The sequence below is a fragment of the Drosophila hydei genome, unplaced genomic scaffold (genome assembly GCF_003285905.1).
Source record: "Drosophila hydei strain 15085-1641.00,03,60 unplaced genomic scaffold, DhydRS2 tig00008140-arrow-arrow-pilon, whole genome shotgun sequence".
In the NCBI taxonomy this organism is placed as follows: domain Eukaryota; kingdom Metazoa; phylum Arthropoda; class Insecta; order Diptera; family Drosophilidae; genus Drosophila; species Drosophila hydei.
Genome location: NW_022045848.1, coordinates 382,457 through 400,755, shown reverse-complemented (window position 1 = coordinate 400,755; position 18,299 = coordinate 382,457). Strand labels below are relative to the sequence as shown.

At 43.0% G+C, this 18,299-nt stretch overlaps 2 protein-coding genes across 4 annotated transcripts; both read right to left on the bottom strand.

Moving 5' to 3' along the window:
* Positions 1-314: 314 nt before the first annotated feature.
* On the bottom strand, positions 315-1,010 carry LOC111592450 (N-alpha-acetyltransferase 30A). The gene has a single exon (XM_023304635.2). It carries the CDS (start codon positions 848-850, stop codon positions 332-334), a length of 519 nt encoding a protein of 172 aa, XP_023160403.1. The 5' UTR covers positions 851-1,010; the 3' UTR covers positions 315-331.
* A 3,589-nt stretch (positions 1,011-4,599) lies between these two features.
* LOC111592449 (protein rhomboid) lies at positions 4,600-17,825 on the bottom strand. 3 transcript variants are annotated; one of them, XM_023304634.2, is made up of 8 exons: positions 17,587-17,825; positions 17,074-17,339; positions 16,916-17,005; positions 16,584-16,607; positions 16,343-16,519; positions 6,096-6,326; positions 5,615-6,026; positions 4,600-5,560 (listed from the first exon to the last, which is right to left on the bottom strand). In XM_023304634.2, the coding sequence occupies exons 2-8, from the start codon at positions 17,242-17,244 to the stop codon at positions 5,235-5,237; spliced, it is 1,431 nt and encodes a 476-aa protein (XP_023160402.1). In that variant the 5' UTR covers positions 17,245-17,339; positions 17,587-17,825; the 3' UTR covers positions 4,600-5,234. The 3 variants fall into 3 exon arrangements, 2 of the variants coding, with proteins under 2 accessions (XP_023160402.1, XP_023160401.1); XR_002750954.1 differs by lacking the exons at positions 16,343-16,519; positions 16,584-16,607; positions 16,916-17,005; positions 17,074-17,339; positions 17,587-17,825 and adding an exon at positions 7,607-7,679 and having other exon boundaries at positions 4,607-4,712; positions 4,779-5,560; XM_023304633.2 differs by lacking the exons at positions 16,343-16,519; positions 16,584-16,607; positions 16,916-17,005; positions 17,074-17,339; positions 17,587-17,825 and adding an exon at positions 7,607-7,679 and having other exon boundaries at positions 4,606-5,560.
* Between the last annotated feature and the right edge of the window lie 474 nt (positions 17,826-18,299).

Sequence of the window (18,299 nt, the reverse complement as noted above, 5' to 3'; positions counted from 1 at the left end):
CAATTATCCCATCATGAGTAGCAGTCAGCAGCGGCAGCGGCAGCAGCAGCAGTAGAGGCGGCTGTCAGGGCAAAGGGTAATCAAAGGTTATGTGTGAGGCATCCCTGTTGCACTCAATTAAGCTGGAAGGATACCTGGACCAAGGGCTAGCCGACTAGCGGAATAGTCGCTGCGGGGGGCGCTAATTGACAGCAGCAAAAGAAAGAGAGCAAATGAGAGCTAGAAAGAAATAAACCTTACTTATCTTTCAGCCAAAAGCAAAATGATACAAAAAATACGCAACAATAAAATCAAACTGAAAATTGAGTGAAATACAAGAATTTTTAGTGGTTCACGCTTGACGCCAGGGCAAGAACAGCTTGAGACGCAGTGCGTCCACCCCGTTCATGTAGTAGCGCAACAGACGCTTCTCCCGTATAAAGCCCAGACTCTCGTACAGACGCAGCGCCGCCTTGTTGGTCAACTCTGTCTCTAACACGATCTCATCCGCATTCACTGACTGCATTGACTCGACAGCCTGTGCCACGAGCGAGGTGCCAATTTTCAGCAGCCGATATGCGGGATCGACGGCCAGCATGGCAATATATCCCTGGAGAATGCAGCCTAACGTCTCCAGCTTGCACACGACGACCCCCACATAGAGTTCATCGTGCCGGGCAAAGATGCACAGCTCGGGCCAGTTGTAGACAAAGTAGCGATACGTATAGATGGAATACGGCTCCGACAGCTCCTTATCGATCAGGCCCTGTATGGCCTTCAGCTCGGACTCATTATTGAAATTGGTATACGTGATCTTTGGCGGGACGCGCGCCACCTCCACAGTCTGGGCACCTGTTTCTTCCTCGTTCATCGTTCAAAACATTTCATTCCAAAATACATAAAGGAAAATGTATTCGATAAATCGACACTAAATTCAAGCATACGGCGACCTTGATTCAAGCTTGACAATCGGAGTCGAAAACGGAGCCGGAATTGACATTCAGTTGACTCGTTGGGCGTCGCGTATCCTGCCAATTAGGCGGCACACCCTATTGGGGTGGCGTATACCCCGTTACATTGACAACTCAACACGCTAACGCTTGGGATTTTAGCATGTGATAATAGGTGTGAGGGAGAGCAAGAAGTAGAGACTCGACTATAAGATACCCTGTATACTAGGGGAGCGTTCTATGAGTACAAATTGAAGATTCATTTGCTACTTATAAGAGGTATGAAGTGGAGGAAAATATTAAGCTAACAAAAACAGATAAACAGCTCCAGCCAAAACGAGAACAAACACGAAGAGAGCTAACTATAACCTTCATCAATTTCTAAGTCCATCATACCCTTTTGGCAGTACCATTCCCAGGTTCTGCTTATAAAAATGTCTGCGATAGCTTTTTTGCGCCCCGCCCCCTATCTTACGGCAAATCCTTTGTTGTCTGCGCCAGCATACAGGAACGCCACAGCCCAAATTGCCAGGCGACACGCACAGGTGGTGCCGCTGTCGCCAGCGGCGCCTCCTGCGCAAACGAAAACGAAAATTAAGTCCAGTTGAAGTTTGGAGCGGGGGCGCAAGTGTTTGACTGCGGCTTTCAAGCCCCAATGAGCTCATATGGCTGGGTCAGCGGAAGGACCTCGATTGCAGCCAAAGGTCCTAATAGCAATTAAGCTAAAAGCCCACGCAGTCCCGTGTAGAAATTCAATATGACGGTGCCCGTAGATATTATTCGGGTGGGGGTTGGTTGGACGACTCATAGATTAGATGTGGCCCGCAGCACTTTGATTTCGCGTCCTGACAATGGGTTGAGGGCAGAAGACCCAACGCTAATTTGTTTATCCTGGCCAGCTCCTTTTTACCTCCGAGCCTATCCAAATGAAATCCTTGTTTGTGGTTACACTAGCCAGACCTCATTATACACTCATTGCTGTCGCCTGTACCTATATACATTTTGCAAAGCTGAGAGTCCATTGTCCCATGTCCTTTGGCAGCGAGGTCAAGCGGCCAGACTCTTTCAGGCCTTTCTTTTCCTGTGGACGGCACTTGGGCTAAGGACTTCCGTTTTTTTCGCCATGCATATTCAGGTTGCAGAAATTAATTATAGCATAAGGACATAAGGACTCTCCTGGCTGCCAGGACAGTGCCAGAGCACTTAATGAAGCGTTTAGCGGGACACCAGACACCAGAAACCTCGCAAATAGAAAAAGAGCTAGACCAGGCAGTACAAATTTCCATATTCAAGCGAGATAAATGGCGGTATCCTGCCCAGGCTCAGGCTCCGAACCCTGCTACGCCTGAGCTGCAACAGTTTACTATGAAGTTAACTGCAAATGGGTTCGAGTTGAGCTCTACTATAATATATATTTTTGACAGTTACACACGAGACCTTTTGATAAGCATGCATCGAACATGGACTGCAGTTGTCTGCAATTCGCTGTATTCCACTGTCGCAGATAAAGAGCTCCTCCAGCTCCAGCACCAGCTCGCAACTGTGAGTTACTTTTCCACTGGCGGTGGCTGTCAACGCAGAAACAAAGGCCCCAGCCACGGCCACAAATGCAGGTTGATTCGCGTGGGACGCACAAGTCCGCACTTTACATGGCCATCAAGTGCGTTCCTCCTCGCTGCCCCCTGCTAACCGCTGCATTGTTCGCCTCTGCGATGGCATTCCTGCTGGACTGCTGGACAGCTGGACATGGTTGGACTGCATGTGCATGAATATGTCAATGTAATGATCTCTGTCTTCGTTGTTGTGCTTCTTCGTCCTCTTCGTATCTGCAGAATTACATAAATATTAACTTGTACTTTTTATAAACATGTTCGCGCAGCGCAGCCAAAGCGAAGGACAGAACTCGGCTTAGCTTCAGCCCCAACCTCGAACTCCAACTCGTCTGGTCTCTTCATAGTGATATGATTTATTTACTGGCTCATCGCCAATTAAATGCCGATTGTTGGTTCATTTGATCTAGCTGCTAGCTCACCATTAAACTCACAGCTCTATTTCTTATTGTTTATGATTATTTGATTTAGTTGGCAACTCTTCTAAACTTTAGTTCCGGCTTCTCAATCACGCATTTTCGGTTCATTTGATTTGGTTCTTTAAATGTATTAATGCTGAACTTGGAAGCTAAGCCTGAATAAAAGCATTGCCAGAGAATTGTTTCGTTTGAGTATTTCCCCAACGGATTTGTAGTTCCATTTGACTTCATTTATAATCGTTGGCAACCAAGGCGCGTACATCAACAAATTAACGCGCCCAACATTAATCAACGACAATTGAATCCTTTGTCCAAGCAGCGCGCGTCAGCCATTTTTTTGTCGCCCCATTTCTAGGACAGTTTATTTGCTTATATCATTTTGGCCATTCGCCATTGGATTTGTTGCCCTTTTACTTTTTTGTTGTTGCTTTGTGTGTGTGTGACGAATGACTAACGGTGAAATATGCTCAAACAAACATAAATTCGTGTCCGCTGGGATTTGTTAACTGCAGAAGGAGCATGGGAACTGGTTCGCGTTCGGAGTTGGGGCAGCTGAGTGAAAAGACGAGGAAAAAAACAAAACAAAAAAAAGAGTTTCAGCAAAAAGCCAAGCTGCAACGCTTTGTTGACAGCTGTTGGGTGGACGAAGAGGAGGAGGGAAGGAAGGAGCGAGGTAGAAGGTGGCAGCTGACAGGTAGCCTTGTAGCAGGTGCGTGCACGAAACTGTCATGAAAATTCTACAGTTTTTCGCATTTCACTCGCAAAGCAAAGAAAAGGCGAACAAAACTTCTGATACAGATGGACGGATGGATGGATGGATGGATACATGTTAAGTTCTTTTTATCGCACTATGAAATTTTCAAACTTTGCGTGTCTTGCAAATGACATATGTACAGAACTATTTATATCTAGATAAAATCAAACAATATCAACTGTTACGACTTACCTCCCATACCCATCCTGTTGGCACTGCTTGCTTGCTTTTATTGAATTTTCGTATTAAATTTCACTTTTAAGGAAAAACTGTTCACTCTGTTTTATGACGTCATTAAAAGTGTGACAACACCGAAATGGTAAAGCTTAAACCTAGGTGGCAACTCAGCATGCCATTTTTAAGTTAAAAGAGAATGCGCATAAAACGTTTTTATACATTTATAAATTTTGCTATATGTATATACAATAAAACACTCAATTTTTATAACTTAAATCCCTTATTTGCACTGATTAAGCTTGAAATTGATGTTGATCAATTTTTATTTTAAGTCTCACCATTAAGCATAAACCGTTACACAGTTGCATACCTTGCCTACGTTTTTTATGACACCATTGCCAAACTGCAAAAGGATATGTTTTAGCTGAAGATTGGTTTAGATTTAATTTTATATTAGATTTTACAATTAAGAGAAGCCGCTGCATTTTTTTCACCATTAAAAACAATGTGACCAAACTGCAAAGTATATATAGCATAACTTGAGCCCCGGCCAAATGAAAATACGTAATATAAGAATTTGATTTCGATTATTTTATTTACCTTTTCAATTATGTACAAAATGTACAAAATACTTTATAAATAGTTTAGTTGGTGCTGTTTTTATTTACTAAAGCTGGCAGTAATGTTTTTCTTTTTGTCATAAGGGCAGTTTTCAATATATATAAATTTTGAAACCGATTTATATAATTTTTACCGATTTTTGAGGTAGTCTTGAGAATAAAGTCATTCATTGTATATATGTAAGGCCTGCAGTGGGACAATTCTGGAAAAATTTTGGAATACATCGGTTTCAATATAGCACTTATACATTATTATTCTTACACCTTACATTATTTTATTCAACTTGATTATCCATTTCGGGTTTTTCCGCTTAAGTTTATAAAAAAGAATTTATTTTCCTTGAGCATCAAGTTTTTAGCGTTTTTAATACACCTAATCAGTTCCAATTTATTGTAAATATACATTTGTTCTCATCGATTTTAATTATCTATATTTTCGAAGTGATACTTTTCAAGCTTTTGTACTTTCCAACGTATGTATCGAAAAGTGGAACGAATTGCGTTAGATAACGTATGGACGATTGTCTATATATATTATATACTATACAAATACATATATGTCTGAATGTCTTTACGTATATTGCACGCAGTAAACGAACTTACAGAAAAAAATAGAAACGAAAAAAACAGAATTTATAAACTATAAACTTATTCACTGTCCAGTTGGAAAACAAACTAAATAACAAAAAACTTCAACAAATATCGATTTTGAACTCGATTTCCAGTTAGACCTGAAAGTCGTTAAAGTAGGTTTGGGTGAACCTTATCTTCTCCACGCGCATACTAAACAAAGTTACGCCGTTTAGCACATTGAACGCGACGGCAAAGACAACGAGCGCTGTATAGGTCCCCAATGCAATCCACCAGAGCAGCTGCTCGTGCAGCTTCTGTTCAAAGTTCTTCAGCACAAGCAATCCGATGGTCAAGCCTGCCACAGCGCCTGCCAAATGGGCAACGTAGGAGACAGCCGCCGAGCTGGCGGCCAGCTGACCAGGCGGCAAGTCCTCGCCAGCATAGCGAGCATAAATGGCAAAGCCAAAGTCGAAGGAAGCTGCAAGAGTAAATGTTAAAAGAAATCATAGTAAGAAAGCCTCGCTATCCCTACCGAAAATCAGTATAAAAGCCAAACGTAGGACGCCGTAACGCATCTGATGATAGTTAAGCAGCACATTGGCCAGATGCGCCGCCAGCAGAGCGTAAACGCCGCCACTGGCGCCAACGAGAAACACCTCAGGATCAAAGATGCTGGTGCCCAGTGAGCCAGCCAGAACGCCCGAGAAATAGATGCAGGCGATGCGCGTCGATCCATGCACCATCTCCAGGGGCAAGCCAAAGAGCAGCTGAACGACCACATTGAAGCCCAAATGGAACCAGCCAGCATGCAGCACCATATATAGAATAAAACGCCAGATCTCGTGTCGCTTATCGGGACGATAAATGAACATGGAATCGCTGGGTATGGGACCTGTCGGCGCCGCCTCGCCCGTGGCCAAGGTATGATACACAAAGAAGCCCAGCTATAAATCAATTACAATATTCACTCCACTTCAATTGCGATTCAAATAATTGAAATCAGGTTAACCCACCTCTACGATTGTGATCAATATAATGAAAAACGGCGGCGGGCAACATGTGTAACGATCCGCATAATATTTACGATCACGCTCCTCCGGCAGCACCTCCATGGCCACCGCATGGACCATCTTTCTAAAGAGCGGCGGCTCGCTTAACACCAGCTGAAAATCGTTCTCAGAGCAAACCTCACGATCTCGTTGATGAACCGCACATTTGAAGCTGCGCGAACGCTTGCCGCTCATCTGCAAACAGACAATAAACATATATATAGAATAATTAATTTGAAGATTAACTTTAAAATCTAATAAGCAAGATCATATTCTTATTGGCCCTGTGTAAGCTTTGTCAGGCCGAAACATGTTTTTACAGTTTAAACGAACAATATATAACCATATATTTTAAATGAACAGGAAAACAATTGTTGTTGCCTGAAATATTTTATAGTTTAGTTAAAAAATAGTACAATTTGAAGGTCCGTTTTCAATCAGAGCAATCTTCTATGATAAATGGCATCCACGATAAAGCACTAGATTTCTTCACGTTCCAATTGGATCATATCTGCTGGCCAAAATCAGCAAGAAAAACAATTCATTTTAACCCCAAAACTAAACGAGCCATAAAATTATGAAAACAAGTCCAAACTAGAGTTAGGGACTGAGAGGAATTGCAAAAGCGAAATAATTTTTATTATGTAATTAAGATGTTCACAAAAGATGCGAACGGGGCGGAGCAATTAAGGCGCGCATAAAAACTAACAGCAAAAAAAAACAAGAAACAGAAAATCTGCAAAAGGCGGAAAATGTGTATTGTGTTTAATTAAAACGAAGACAGAGACAAGAAAATCCAAATGAAGCCTACGCGCAATTAAAATTCACGATTATGAAATGTAAAACTGGCAATGCATAACTACTCGGCTAACACATACCTTATAAAAAAACAATAAACTAAATATAAATAATTATAAATGCAATAAATAATATATACATTATGTTTACTTTTTTCCAAAACATCTACAAGCACATACTACCTCACTTTTCCAATTAACCGGCTGCAGGGTATGCAAGCGAAGCAAAAACAATCTACAAATTAAGCTTGTCAGCTAAATGGGCAAAAGGGAAGCCAAATAAAATAGTTACTTCCGCTCGCAACCGCAAGCATGGTTGTTGTGGTCAACGCTGTGGGGGCCGTGGGAGGTAACAAGTGTTTGCTGCTAGTTAGCTTCGCGACAGTCTAATATTAGTAATTATCAAATTCATTTTAATTGACGAATCGCCTGCGGTGCCCATTAACTTGCAAGTGTCCACTCCTTTCCTCTTTTACTCCTACTCATACACAACAAGGTGGCAACACCACACACACACACGTACAAGCTTATGAATGCATTATGTGTGCGTATAATCACAATTATAACGGCATAATTCTCTCATTGAAGACTCGTGTTAAATGGGAAAATACAATTATTTAACTAATGCAACTGTATTATAATTATCTACTTGTCTTGTGTTTTAGACAGCCTACTTACGCAATGAAATTTTAACTTGGCGCGCTTTAAGTTTGGTGACACTGACACAATTCTCAGCTCAACGGCAGGCACAGAAACAGGCACAGCTTGCTAACATAATGCTTAATATTGCACTTAAGCGACAATTAACACGACTGTACATAAACATTAAATTTATACATGCTATATACATATATGTATATATTTAAGCGACAATGTCTCCCAACGCCGTGTTGTGCTTAATTTTGCGATCTTTGGTTTGATTTTTTATTCCTCAGCGTTGCCCACTCGCCCGCCACCCAGAGTTGCATTCGCATTATCTTTACACACTTTATGAACACTTCCTTAAATTAAAAAAAATCAAATAGGACAATTTTACTTCCGATTTGTCGCTTCTACGTATTAAATTGTTAGCTGTTGACAAAGGAACAATGGAACACCCAAATGCATTGTGAAATTGTGATAAATATGGTTTGGCCAAAAACACACAACACAACCGAGAGATCAAACGAGATGCGGCGGCAACTAGAAATTGGGCCTATTGCCTCTGCCGTAACAATTTCTAACAAATAAAATGTTTATCATTTGTTTTGTGACATGCACGACGGGGTGTGCGAATTACATTTGAGCTCTGGACACTGACTGCCCTCGTCCTGTCGTCCCATTGCGGCTGAGCCTGATAATGACATTACACAGCGGTCGAACACTGCATGACGTCACAGCGTTGCCACACCAGGTAAACGCTGGATACCCTCACTAAACCACTGGCATTTAACAGTTATACTGCATATTTCTATTTATGCCTCATTCACATTTTTTGTAGGTCACAAACATAAAGCGACAAATTGACGCAAAACATTTAACACACTCACACACATGTTGCCCCGCCCCTCCCCAACAAGGACCACAGTGAGCAATGTTCAGGACATGGTCAACAGGGCCGTAGAAGGGTCTACTGTAGGGCGTTGGCGGCTTCTCTTGATGGTGGAACACCTACGAAAAAATTCCTTTGAATTACGTTGTTGCAGCGCCTGCCGGCCTGCCAGCCTGCCTGCCTGCGTGTGTGTGTATATGTATGTATGATTGTGTGTATGATTATGTCTGTGTGTATTTGTTTTTTTTGTTAGGCCCTGAGCTATGCGCAAAAAAGGACATCTTCGCTGGCTGTGCACTCCATTATGCATTTTATGTGCGCCCTCATTCAGTGTCTGTTGACATTTTTATTCCAAGCAGTTAAACAATATTTCAACTAACTACATGTGGCCGGATCAGAGTCCAATAATCTCAAAATGTATATTTATAAAAGGCCGAGAGGAGAGCTCTTCAATGATCTGATCGGATTTAATCTAACTTATCTTAAATCCTTTGCTACTTGGAAACTCGATGTACCCTAAGCTTTAACTATGTCCTGTTTCATAAGCTAATTCGCTGTTAATTGATGCACAAACATTTTGGTATTTATTGTTCTTGGCCTAAACTTGAAGGCAGCCGTAATGGCCATGAATGGAAGGCCCATTTAATTGAATCAAAATATTTTTGCACGCACCAATTCAATTTACATTGTTTATATAGAACAGCAGCTTGAGTGACTGCCGCAGGTGAAAATGCCAGCAGTTGTATCATTTATATTATTGTAAAATCTTCTTTAGCTAACTTGAGTTGTTGTTGTTACGGTCGGGTCGCCCGCCCAGTGCGCAATTTGCCGGACAAATGGTTTTCGCTATAATTACGAACATTTCTTTTTTTTGTCCTCTTTGTATTTGTCGGCCTCTTGGCGTCTACTAATTATCACATTTTTACTCATTAAAGTCACATTTGCCTTACAGGACCTGTCGCTGTGAGTCCTGGCTACTGCAGCTTCTACGGCTTGCTTAATTATAGGGCCAAAAGGCAACCCGGCGTCTGCTACTTGCTAGGTAATCAGCCTTTCAGTCGTTTTGGCTACCGTATTAAAAGGGCAAATGCCTGATGATGATTGATTAGCCACTGGCCAAGTCAAGTCTACTCAAGGCAAGCCAAGCCAAGCCAAGCCAAGTCAATCACCGATGAGCTTCTTAAGTAGGCCAAGCATCTTTTGCATCTGCTCAGCTGCGACAAATGTGCAAATGCAGCGCGTGGCTAAGAAACCTTCAGCGCGGGGCAGCTGTAGCTGAGGCTAAACAACAAATCGAAAACTGATTTGGAGCGGAAGTTCGTTTGCACCTTTCAGCAGTTTCCTGTGTGTGTGCAAGGCAGCAGCAGCAGCAGCAGCAACTACAACAACAGCAATAACAACTACTATACAAACGCTTACACATCTGTACATATATACATAGCAGTATGTATATAGCACACGCATGTCAAGACTTCATTTGTGATTTGCGCTACTTCGACGTTTGGCCTTTGACGCCGCATTCTTTTGTCTTGGAACGGAACACGGGCGAGGCGGGGCGGGACGGTGCGAGCGCGCGATATATTCGCAAATCAAAAGCTATATAGATTAAGATTGCCCTCCTTTGTATATATATAGAAACGCAAAGGATCTGGGCATATATGCAAAGCGCTGCCAAGGAGCAGCTGTCGCCGTTGTTTGATTTGCGATTGCGACGCTGGCGGAAATGGAATGACACGCAAGGCACAAAGGCAGCCCGACAGCCCCGACCAGACCAAGCCAGCCAAACAGCCAACCAGCCAGTCAGTCAGTCAGCCACTCCACGTCTTTGTTTGGCAGCTCGTCGCAAAAAGATTGGCAAAATGGAAATCGAAATGTACAAGAAAAAGCAGAAATCTTCAAAGATGAACTAGCAATACTCTTGCTAAGATTTAGCTAAGATGATAGAAGAAATGAAATACTGTTAATCTAGAGTTAAGGTGCTAGAGGAAACTGTTTTATATTGATTGATTGTTTTCACTTTACTAATAGCTAATATGTAAAGCTAAGTATAGATAAACATAGTAAAGAGCTTATCACTTGTAAAATCTTTTAATATTTACCTAAGATAAGATAGAGCAGGGACTCAGCAAAGTTATATATTATCAATTTGTTTTATTGCATCTTGTTAGAACAGAGATCAAGAACATATATTGCAAGACATAACTCAGATAGAGTGTTAATAATATCTTACATATAACTAAAATAGTTTTTTTTATATCTTTACGCCTTTATAGACAGACGCTTCCTTCGCCGTTCGTTACAAAAATCATCGCAAATGTGGAATGCCCTCTGCCAGTGTGTAGTAAAACCTATTTCAGCAAACACACGCATTGTTGGCAGTGGGAGCGAAGCGAGGGCTAGCAACGTGGACTGCCTGGCAGGCTTATAGTAAATACCTACATGTGCATATATGCTGTGTGTATGGCTAGTAATCGGATATGATTGCCACTGACTAACAATCAAAAATATATATTCTTTACAGCGTTTTCCGAGCGACTGCACACGGCGCTGCAGCACATCCTAATGCCACTGCCACTGCCCCTGCCCTGCCCCTACCCCTGCCACTGCCCATGTTTTGTGTGCACAATCAGCGCGCGCTGGCAGCAGCAGCTGCTGCTGCTGTTGCAACAAGGTGTAAACATGGCCAGCGCGTGTCCTAAGGAAGTGGCGCGCACTTGATGTCTCATTATTACAATGCTTCACACAGGTTAATGATGCGCGCTCTGTGCTTGCTTCCGTGTGTCACAATTATGCGAGGCAGCTGAGCTTGAAGCGCGAGTGCCGGGGTCGTTTCATTGACCTCTGCAGCAACTGCCAAAAAGCAACTATAAATGCCAGATTGGGGTAAACAATTCCAGCTTGGTTTTATGCGCCATCATAAATGTCAGGTGCGTAGGTCATTCCACCAAAAATTTATTCAACATAATTAGTTGTGGCCATTACAGCACAAGTTAGGCACAATGTGCGGCAGCTAATTTGATTTTGAAACTTGGACCAATTGTGACTAATGAGCGGGGCACACGGAGCTACAGCAAACACGGAGCAGCAGGCGCAAAATCCAATCTAGATGAATTGTGGATAAATGGCAAACGGCTGCTTGACTAGTGGAGAGGGATCTGATCGAAGCCCATATACCATATACCCCATTGCTGTCACACCTTCTAAACAGAGCACATGAATTGGTTTTGCTCTTGGCTATGTGACCAGCAACATGATTTAAGCTAGATGCTAAAGCATTTACACCTGCAGCTGCCACGCCTCTTCGCTCACGTAAAGGCAACACACAAAAAAACAAAAAATGCATAAGCGATTATTTGTAGAGTGCGCGTGCTCGGCCGCAGGACATCAATGTGCTGCTGTTCCACAAGAACCAGGCCAAAAAATGGATTTTAGGAATCGTTATCAGCACATTTCGTGACTATGGCCGAAAATATTGAAGCAGCACAACCAATACTGTGTGTGTGTGTGCGTGGGTGTGTGTCTGTGTGTGGGGACAGTTGCAGTTTCAGTTGGGGCTGTGCCAATTCGTGTTCACATCGTTATCCTTGCCCCGGATGCACAACAATCAAAATAAACTGCTGCCAAATTGACCATTGACCAAACATCGTCAACAGCAACAGTAGCTCTGCTAGCTATCCTTAGCAGCCACCGCCCACGCCCCCACACGCCCTCTCTTGGCATTGTCACGTCCTTGGCATGGGCCACAAGTCAAAACGAGCAGCAAAAAGAAAAGCTTGGCAATTTTTGTGTATGCTGCAATGATTGCATATAGATAGCTAGATAGCTGGATAGATATATAATCGAACGTTGGGTCTTTAGCGTAAGGATAGCCCACAATCGATTGGCTTTAAGCCAGCCAGAAGAAGAAACATTCTAATGAAAAGCAGCTGAGAACTAAGACCTCTAAGGTCTGTCAATATATATCATGTCATTCATTATCCTGATCCTGGCTCTGAGTAACTTCTAGAATTATGATCGAACTCGTCTACAACTAGCTTGAGGCACGTTCACACCTTCATGCTGCAGTTCTGTTTTACCTGGAAAAGTGCACAAAGGCGGTTCGAACGTTCTAAACTGTCCGCTTTTTTCATGCGATTGCGATATAATTGTGGAATAATGGAATCGCTAAAGAGATTCCAACTGCAACATCAAGCACCGGGACGCGTCGTCTGGTCCATTTATGGATTGGCATTGATTTAATACCGCATCCATGAGACGATCTGTGCGCTGGATGACTCGCATCCCCAGAGTCCAAGGCGCAAGGCATTTTGCACCTACCTACATACATATATATAAATCTATATATATATATATGTATATATAAATATATATGTCTGAGCGAAGGAACGTACACAGCTGATCTGATTCCTTCGCTGTTTTTTTATCAACCCTGTCAGATCAGCAGAGCAGACGCCACCGAAGTGGGTATTGGGGCAACATGGGGACTGGACATTGGAGCGCCTGCACAAATGTTTATTCAATAAACCCGATCCGCCAGCTGGCCATGGCATCGCCTCCGACGTCTCCAGACATTCCCCATTCAAGACAAGCCGCTGGAATTTCTTGGTGCGTGCTTGGCACAGGTTCAGGCTGTGTGCAGCTTCCAGCATTTGGCGTCTGCCAGCTGCGCCGTCGCACTGCGTCCGCTGATTATGATAATGGAGGCGACTCTCGACTTGCGGCTCGCCACTCGCCACTCGCAGATCGCAGCTCGTCGCCAATTGCTTTCGTTTATGATCGAATGCTTGGCAGCTCCGTTGACTTTCTGATTAATGCAAGAATTCTACGCAGCGTTCCTTCAGCTACAGCTACAGCTACAGCTTCTCTTCTGATGTTGCTGGTTTTTTGCTGCTCCCCGATCAGCCTGCAATTAAAAGCCATGTACCTTTCGGTAGCCAGCTAAATGGCAAGTGTGCAAATCATTATATACGTACGATCATGCCACAAATGCCTGATGAGCTGCATGAACGCAGCTCAAGGAGTTCTGCTGCCACCACAGCTGGTCGGCTGAAAAACACCTTTACTATAAACCTCAAAACACTCGAGAGGGTAACACTAAATTTCCATTTAAAACAAGACTCAAATCACACTCAAATAGCTTTTATAAGGTCTGACAGGTCTTAGAGTGAACCATTAACTTAACCAGCATCAATAGAATCCATCTTAATGAAGTAGCCAGAAGAATGCAGCAATGATTAAGCTTCAGGCAAGGTTCTTCGAAGATTTAGTTCAAAAACCATACCAGCACTGGAGGTATAAAGAGAGAGAGAGAAAGAGAGAGGGAGAGAAAGAGAGAGAGAGCGAGCCATTAAGACAGACAAGGAGACTTTACATATAGTGAGAGAAAGATTCCTACAGAACTACAATTCGAACCAGCACGGAATAATCAAAGGTTCAATAAGCTAGTTCACGAGATGACTCATTAAAAACTGACTCATCGTGAACTTAAAACTATGCTCAGTTCTGGAAGAGTCGGAAGTTTTCTACTGGGTAAAGAGCATCACTGCTTCGATATGGATCAACAGCTGTGCACGCTTAAATTCTTGGATTCAGCTGCAGTTCTTACTGGTTCTGGGGTCGCCCGCTGTGTGTGTGTTTGTGTGTGCGTGTACGTGTGTGACCAGATGCACAACTGACGATCGGCAGCTGAGAGCTTCGAGCTTCCAGCTTCGAGCTGAAAGCCGACATCCGACAGCCTCGTGCTTGCAGTTGTCATAACGTTCAACACGTTTGCCGCTCCTCGTCTTGGCTGCGGTTGGCTGCACCCGGCGCCGTCTCCATGCCCGGCTGTTGCTTCTGCGCTTCCATAAAAGGATTTGTCACGTGCGAGCTTTCGTTAAAAATTCAGCAATCATCAGGCAATCGCAATCTCTCCATTGTATCGATGTCGGCATCGACGATCGGCCATCGGCCATCGGCCATCGCCCATCGCCCATCGGCGTCGTTTGCATTATGCATGGCACATGGCACAGCTCCTGGCTAGCTGCTTGGCCGGCTGCCTGGCTGCCTGGTTAGTAGCGGCATTCCTGCTTTAATTCAAGCAGCGGCCCAAACAAGGACTTGCTCCTAGCGTCCATATGGTCCAACGCCTGACGTCCGATGCCTGACGCCTCATGTCCGACGGCCACCTCTCTACCACACCCTTCTGGCCAATCATTGAAATTTATAATTAAGTACAAAAATGTTGTGTAAAATGTTGCCTATGAGGCAGCTAAAGATCGTTTAGCTCTGATAAGAGATTGCCATTGATGAGCGACAGGATCTGCGCAATGCCAAAGACAGAACTGAGAAGCGACAGAGCTGCTGAGGTCTAGCTATTAATAGAGCTATTGGGGAGGAGTTTCTTGAATCAATAATGATGATCCAGCTTACAGGAGTCACGGATGAGAGACAAACATAAATGCCCACTCACCCACTTTTAAAGGGTATACAAATAGTCGTTGGTCTAATGCGGTCTATTAACAGGAGCTAATTCCCAATTCAGATGCCATCAATGGCTTGTTGTGTGGCTCTGATGTTGGGTTTGACCAAACGACAGATGAATGAGCTGTGCCATTGACAATTACCGTTACACACACACGAGCACACACACACGCATGGACAACACAAGGGTAAACAGAGGCTTTGTGATGGGCCCAGCTAATTCATGACTTTGAGGACTCTTTTGGCAAACAATTGAAAAGCAAGACGCAGGCCAAAATACACTTGACATCCATTATGCATGTGTGTGTGTGTGTGTGCCAATCAAGCGTAGAATCAATCAAATTGCAACAGAATTGTCAATTGGCACAGCAAACAGTGGAAAGAAATATTGTAAACTACTCAGAGCGAATCCCTTAGCAGGATAAATCGGCAAAAAAGAAGAGCCTTTAGAAGACAAGAAATTCGAATTAGGGCTCGACATGGGCACGTTCGTAATCCCAACAACTGGCAACTAGCAACTGGCAACTGGCAACTGGCAACTGGCAACTGAGTTGTGCTGTTGTCCACAGGTAAACACAAATCCTAACAACGTGTCCTGGCCAGAGGACGACGCTGCATTTATTTGGCGAGTGCGAATGGACTTTTCGCATTTGCCACAGTGCAAAGAGAAGAAGGAGAAGAAGAACCAGCGCTGTTAGCAGAGCAACGACTGCATAATACTCTGGCATAGGACATAGGAGATGTTGGCATCGATGATATCTGGAATGTGCACAGAGTGCCGTGGAGCGAAGTGGGCGGGGCAACAAGATCTTTAGCTTGTTGAGAGGCAACGAATAGAGTATGAAAGAAGATATCTTCGAGTTCTAGAGTAGACCCTAGGAACTCTCTATCAAGAGTTCTAGATGGAAATCTCTCTTTAAACTGTCTGCAAGCAATGCATATAGGTTAGCTATACCCCAAAGAAGCTACGAGCTATGAGCTTGAGTTATGAGAATCAGAGTCGATATCCAACATTTCATAGAAGACGTTTACATCAGCTGAGCAAAAGTCTCTAAATACAACAGAGCAGCACTGGGAACATACAAGTATAGGGTAGTTTATTCACCCCTAGGATAAAGAGTCTTATATTTATGTATGCTATCCGAGCTGACTAAGCATCGACTACAAACATTTCATTATTTTAAATAGTTTCCATAACCAATAAGCCCCTTTGCAGGTCAGACCTAGGGTATAGCAAAAATGCTAGCTGTAGCTTCAACTGCTGTTTGGACACGAGCCTACACTTCGGAGCAGCCAGCAAATGGGACATGCACCTGTGTTTGCACTCAAATCCTGTTGTTTGCTTCGTGCCGCACGAGAGACAGAGCCGCGTGCAGCAGTGCAACATGGGACACGTGGCTATTCGATTTAAATGCACTTACCACGTTGACAAAGTCCTGGAACGTCACATAGCCAGGCCCGATGGGCAGATGTGCCTTCTTCGCACGCTCCAGCAACAGTTCTCGCTTATTCATAGGCACTTGGGACACAAACTCCGGCGATCTCAAGGCGACCAAAAACTCGCTAACGGATATTTCGCCAAAGCCCTCCGGATCGAACTGAAAGGTTATAGAGACACATATATAACATATATATTAAAGCTTCATAACAACTTTTCCTTACCATATCAAATAAAAGTTTCCATTTCTGTTGGGAAAAAAATAAAGCGGAATTCAAATTAGAATAAAGCAATAAGAAATTGCAACTCTAAATACGAAGTACACTTAGAGAAAACGTGAATTACTGTTTAGAAAATATGGAGGATAGCCAAGCAGACTATAGTCTTATTAGATATACTTAATAGTGATCCCATCATATTTTCTATTAAATAATTCTAGCACCAAGCAGACTAGAGTCTTAATAGATATATTTAATATTGATCCCATCATATTTTCTATGAAATAATTCTAGCACCATATTTCTATGAGTGTAGACTCATAGGGCAGCAAACTCACATCTCTTAGCAGCTCTCTACGTAGCTCCGCCTCATCAAAATCAGAGTTGAGCGATGTGTGTTCCGTATCATAGCCGGCATCATTTGTGCACTGCAGAAGGAAGGAAATTAGTTGGTCTAATTAGATTGTCTGATGCCAATCAGAGGAGGGATACTCACGTAGCGCATCTGTGTGTGCGACAATGTGCCGATGGAGGCCAATGAACCGGCTATAGTCGATATGTGCTCAATGTCCGCCAGCGTCTCCTGCTGACTACTACCGCCCGCGTTCTGTTGGCTGGTGGGCAACTCCAAGGCTCGCGAGCTGCCTCGCTCGGAGCCGGGCCACATATCTGCCAGTGTCCGTCGTGCGTTCCAGGATTGTTAGCGAAGTGCTTAAGATGATCTTTTCGTTGAAATTTGGCAGAGATTGCGATTACAATTTACTGTTGTACAAGAAACATAGATTAGATAAATCGAATTCCCCTATGTCTAAAATATTTTGTTCATTATATTAAATAATTATATAATTTTTTTTACATATATAAAAAGAAACATTAAAATTCCTATATCACAATTAATTTGAATCTATTTTTTACATTTTAAAAACTCCCGCATTTATATTTATATCAACTAGCACTGTGGGAGCTTTTTTAACAAGTGAGCTTTTCGGTCTGCCAACAACTTGCTTACTTCAAATAGTGAAATGCCGCTAGTTTCGTTGGTGTCGTTTTGGTTGAGCGTGTAGAGTTGCCACACCGAGCGCACGTACAGTTCCAGGTTCAAACCTCGGTAAAAACGCGCGGGATATTTATGAAGTTTTAAATTTCATTTCGCCCTACAAACATCTTTCGCTGCAATTTGTCGTGTTTGGAATTGCTGCAAACGCTTTGTAATGGGCCAGAGTAAATGATATTTCGTTTAATCATAGACTAAAAATGGTAATCAATACCTTAGCTTATTTCATGCACGGAATACAGTTTCTTTTTGTTTAATGTTATTACATTTGTGTTGTCCATGGCAATCAAAGCTCCCCCATTTTGTTATTCCGCTTTTTTAGTAAGGTTATTGATCTGCGTTAACGGAAGTAACTGAACTCTGCTTTGAGGGCCGGCAAAATGGGCAAACACACGTCGAATGCATTTTCACGTTGTTGTTATTTGCCCCTCCGCCTCTTCGCTCTTTACTCACATTTCGAGCACTTCCGTTGCCATGCGAACTGCGCAGACTCCGTTTCAGACGTTTTGTTGTGTCTTTTGTTTTCTTCTTGCTTCACTGTTGTTGACTTTGTTCAGTAAACTTATGAATTGTTGTTTTAAAGAGGGAAAGCAATAAGCAAACTGTGAATTGGCGAAGTCACAATAAGGAAATCGTCTTTTGTAATCACATCTTAATACCGTGCTTAT

What these genes read in the sequence shown, in the direction of transcription:
- LOC111592450 (XM_023304635.2), bottom strand. Translation starts at nt 850, where the DNA reads ATGAACGAGGAAGAAACAGGTGCCCAGACTGTGGAGGTGGCGCGCGTC.
- LOC111592449 (XM_023304634.2), bottom strand. Translation starts at nt 17,244, where the DNA reads ATGTGGCCCGGCTCCGAGCGAGGCAGCTCGCGAGCCTTGGAGTTGCCC. An exon ending in GTAGAGAGCTGCTAAGAGAT is followed by an intron (nt 16,608 to 16,915) that starts GTGAGTTTGCTG and finishes TTTTCCCAACAG; the next exon opens with AAATGGAAACTTTTATTTGA. An exon ending in TATTGATCACAATCGTAGAG is followed by an intron (nt 6,027 to 6,095) that starts GTGGGTTAACCT and finishes ATTGATTTATAG; the next exon opens with CTGGGCTTCTTTGTGTATCA.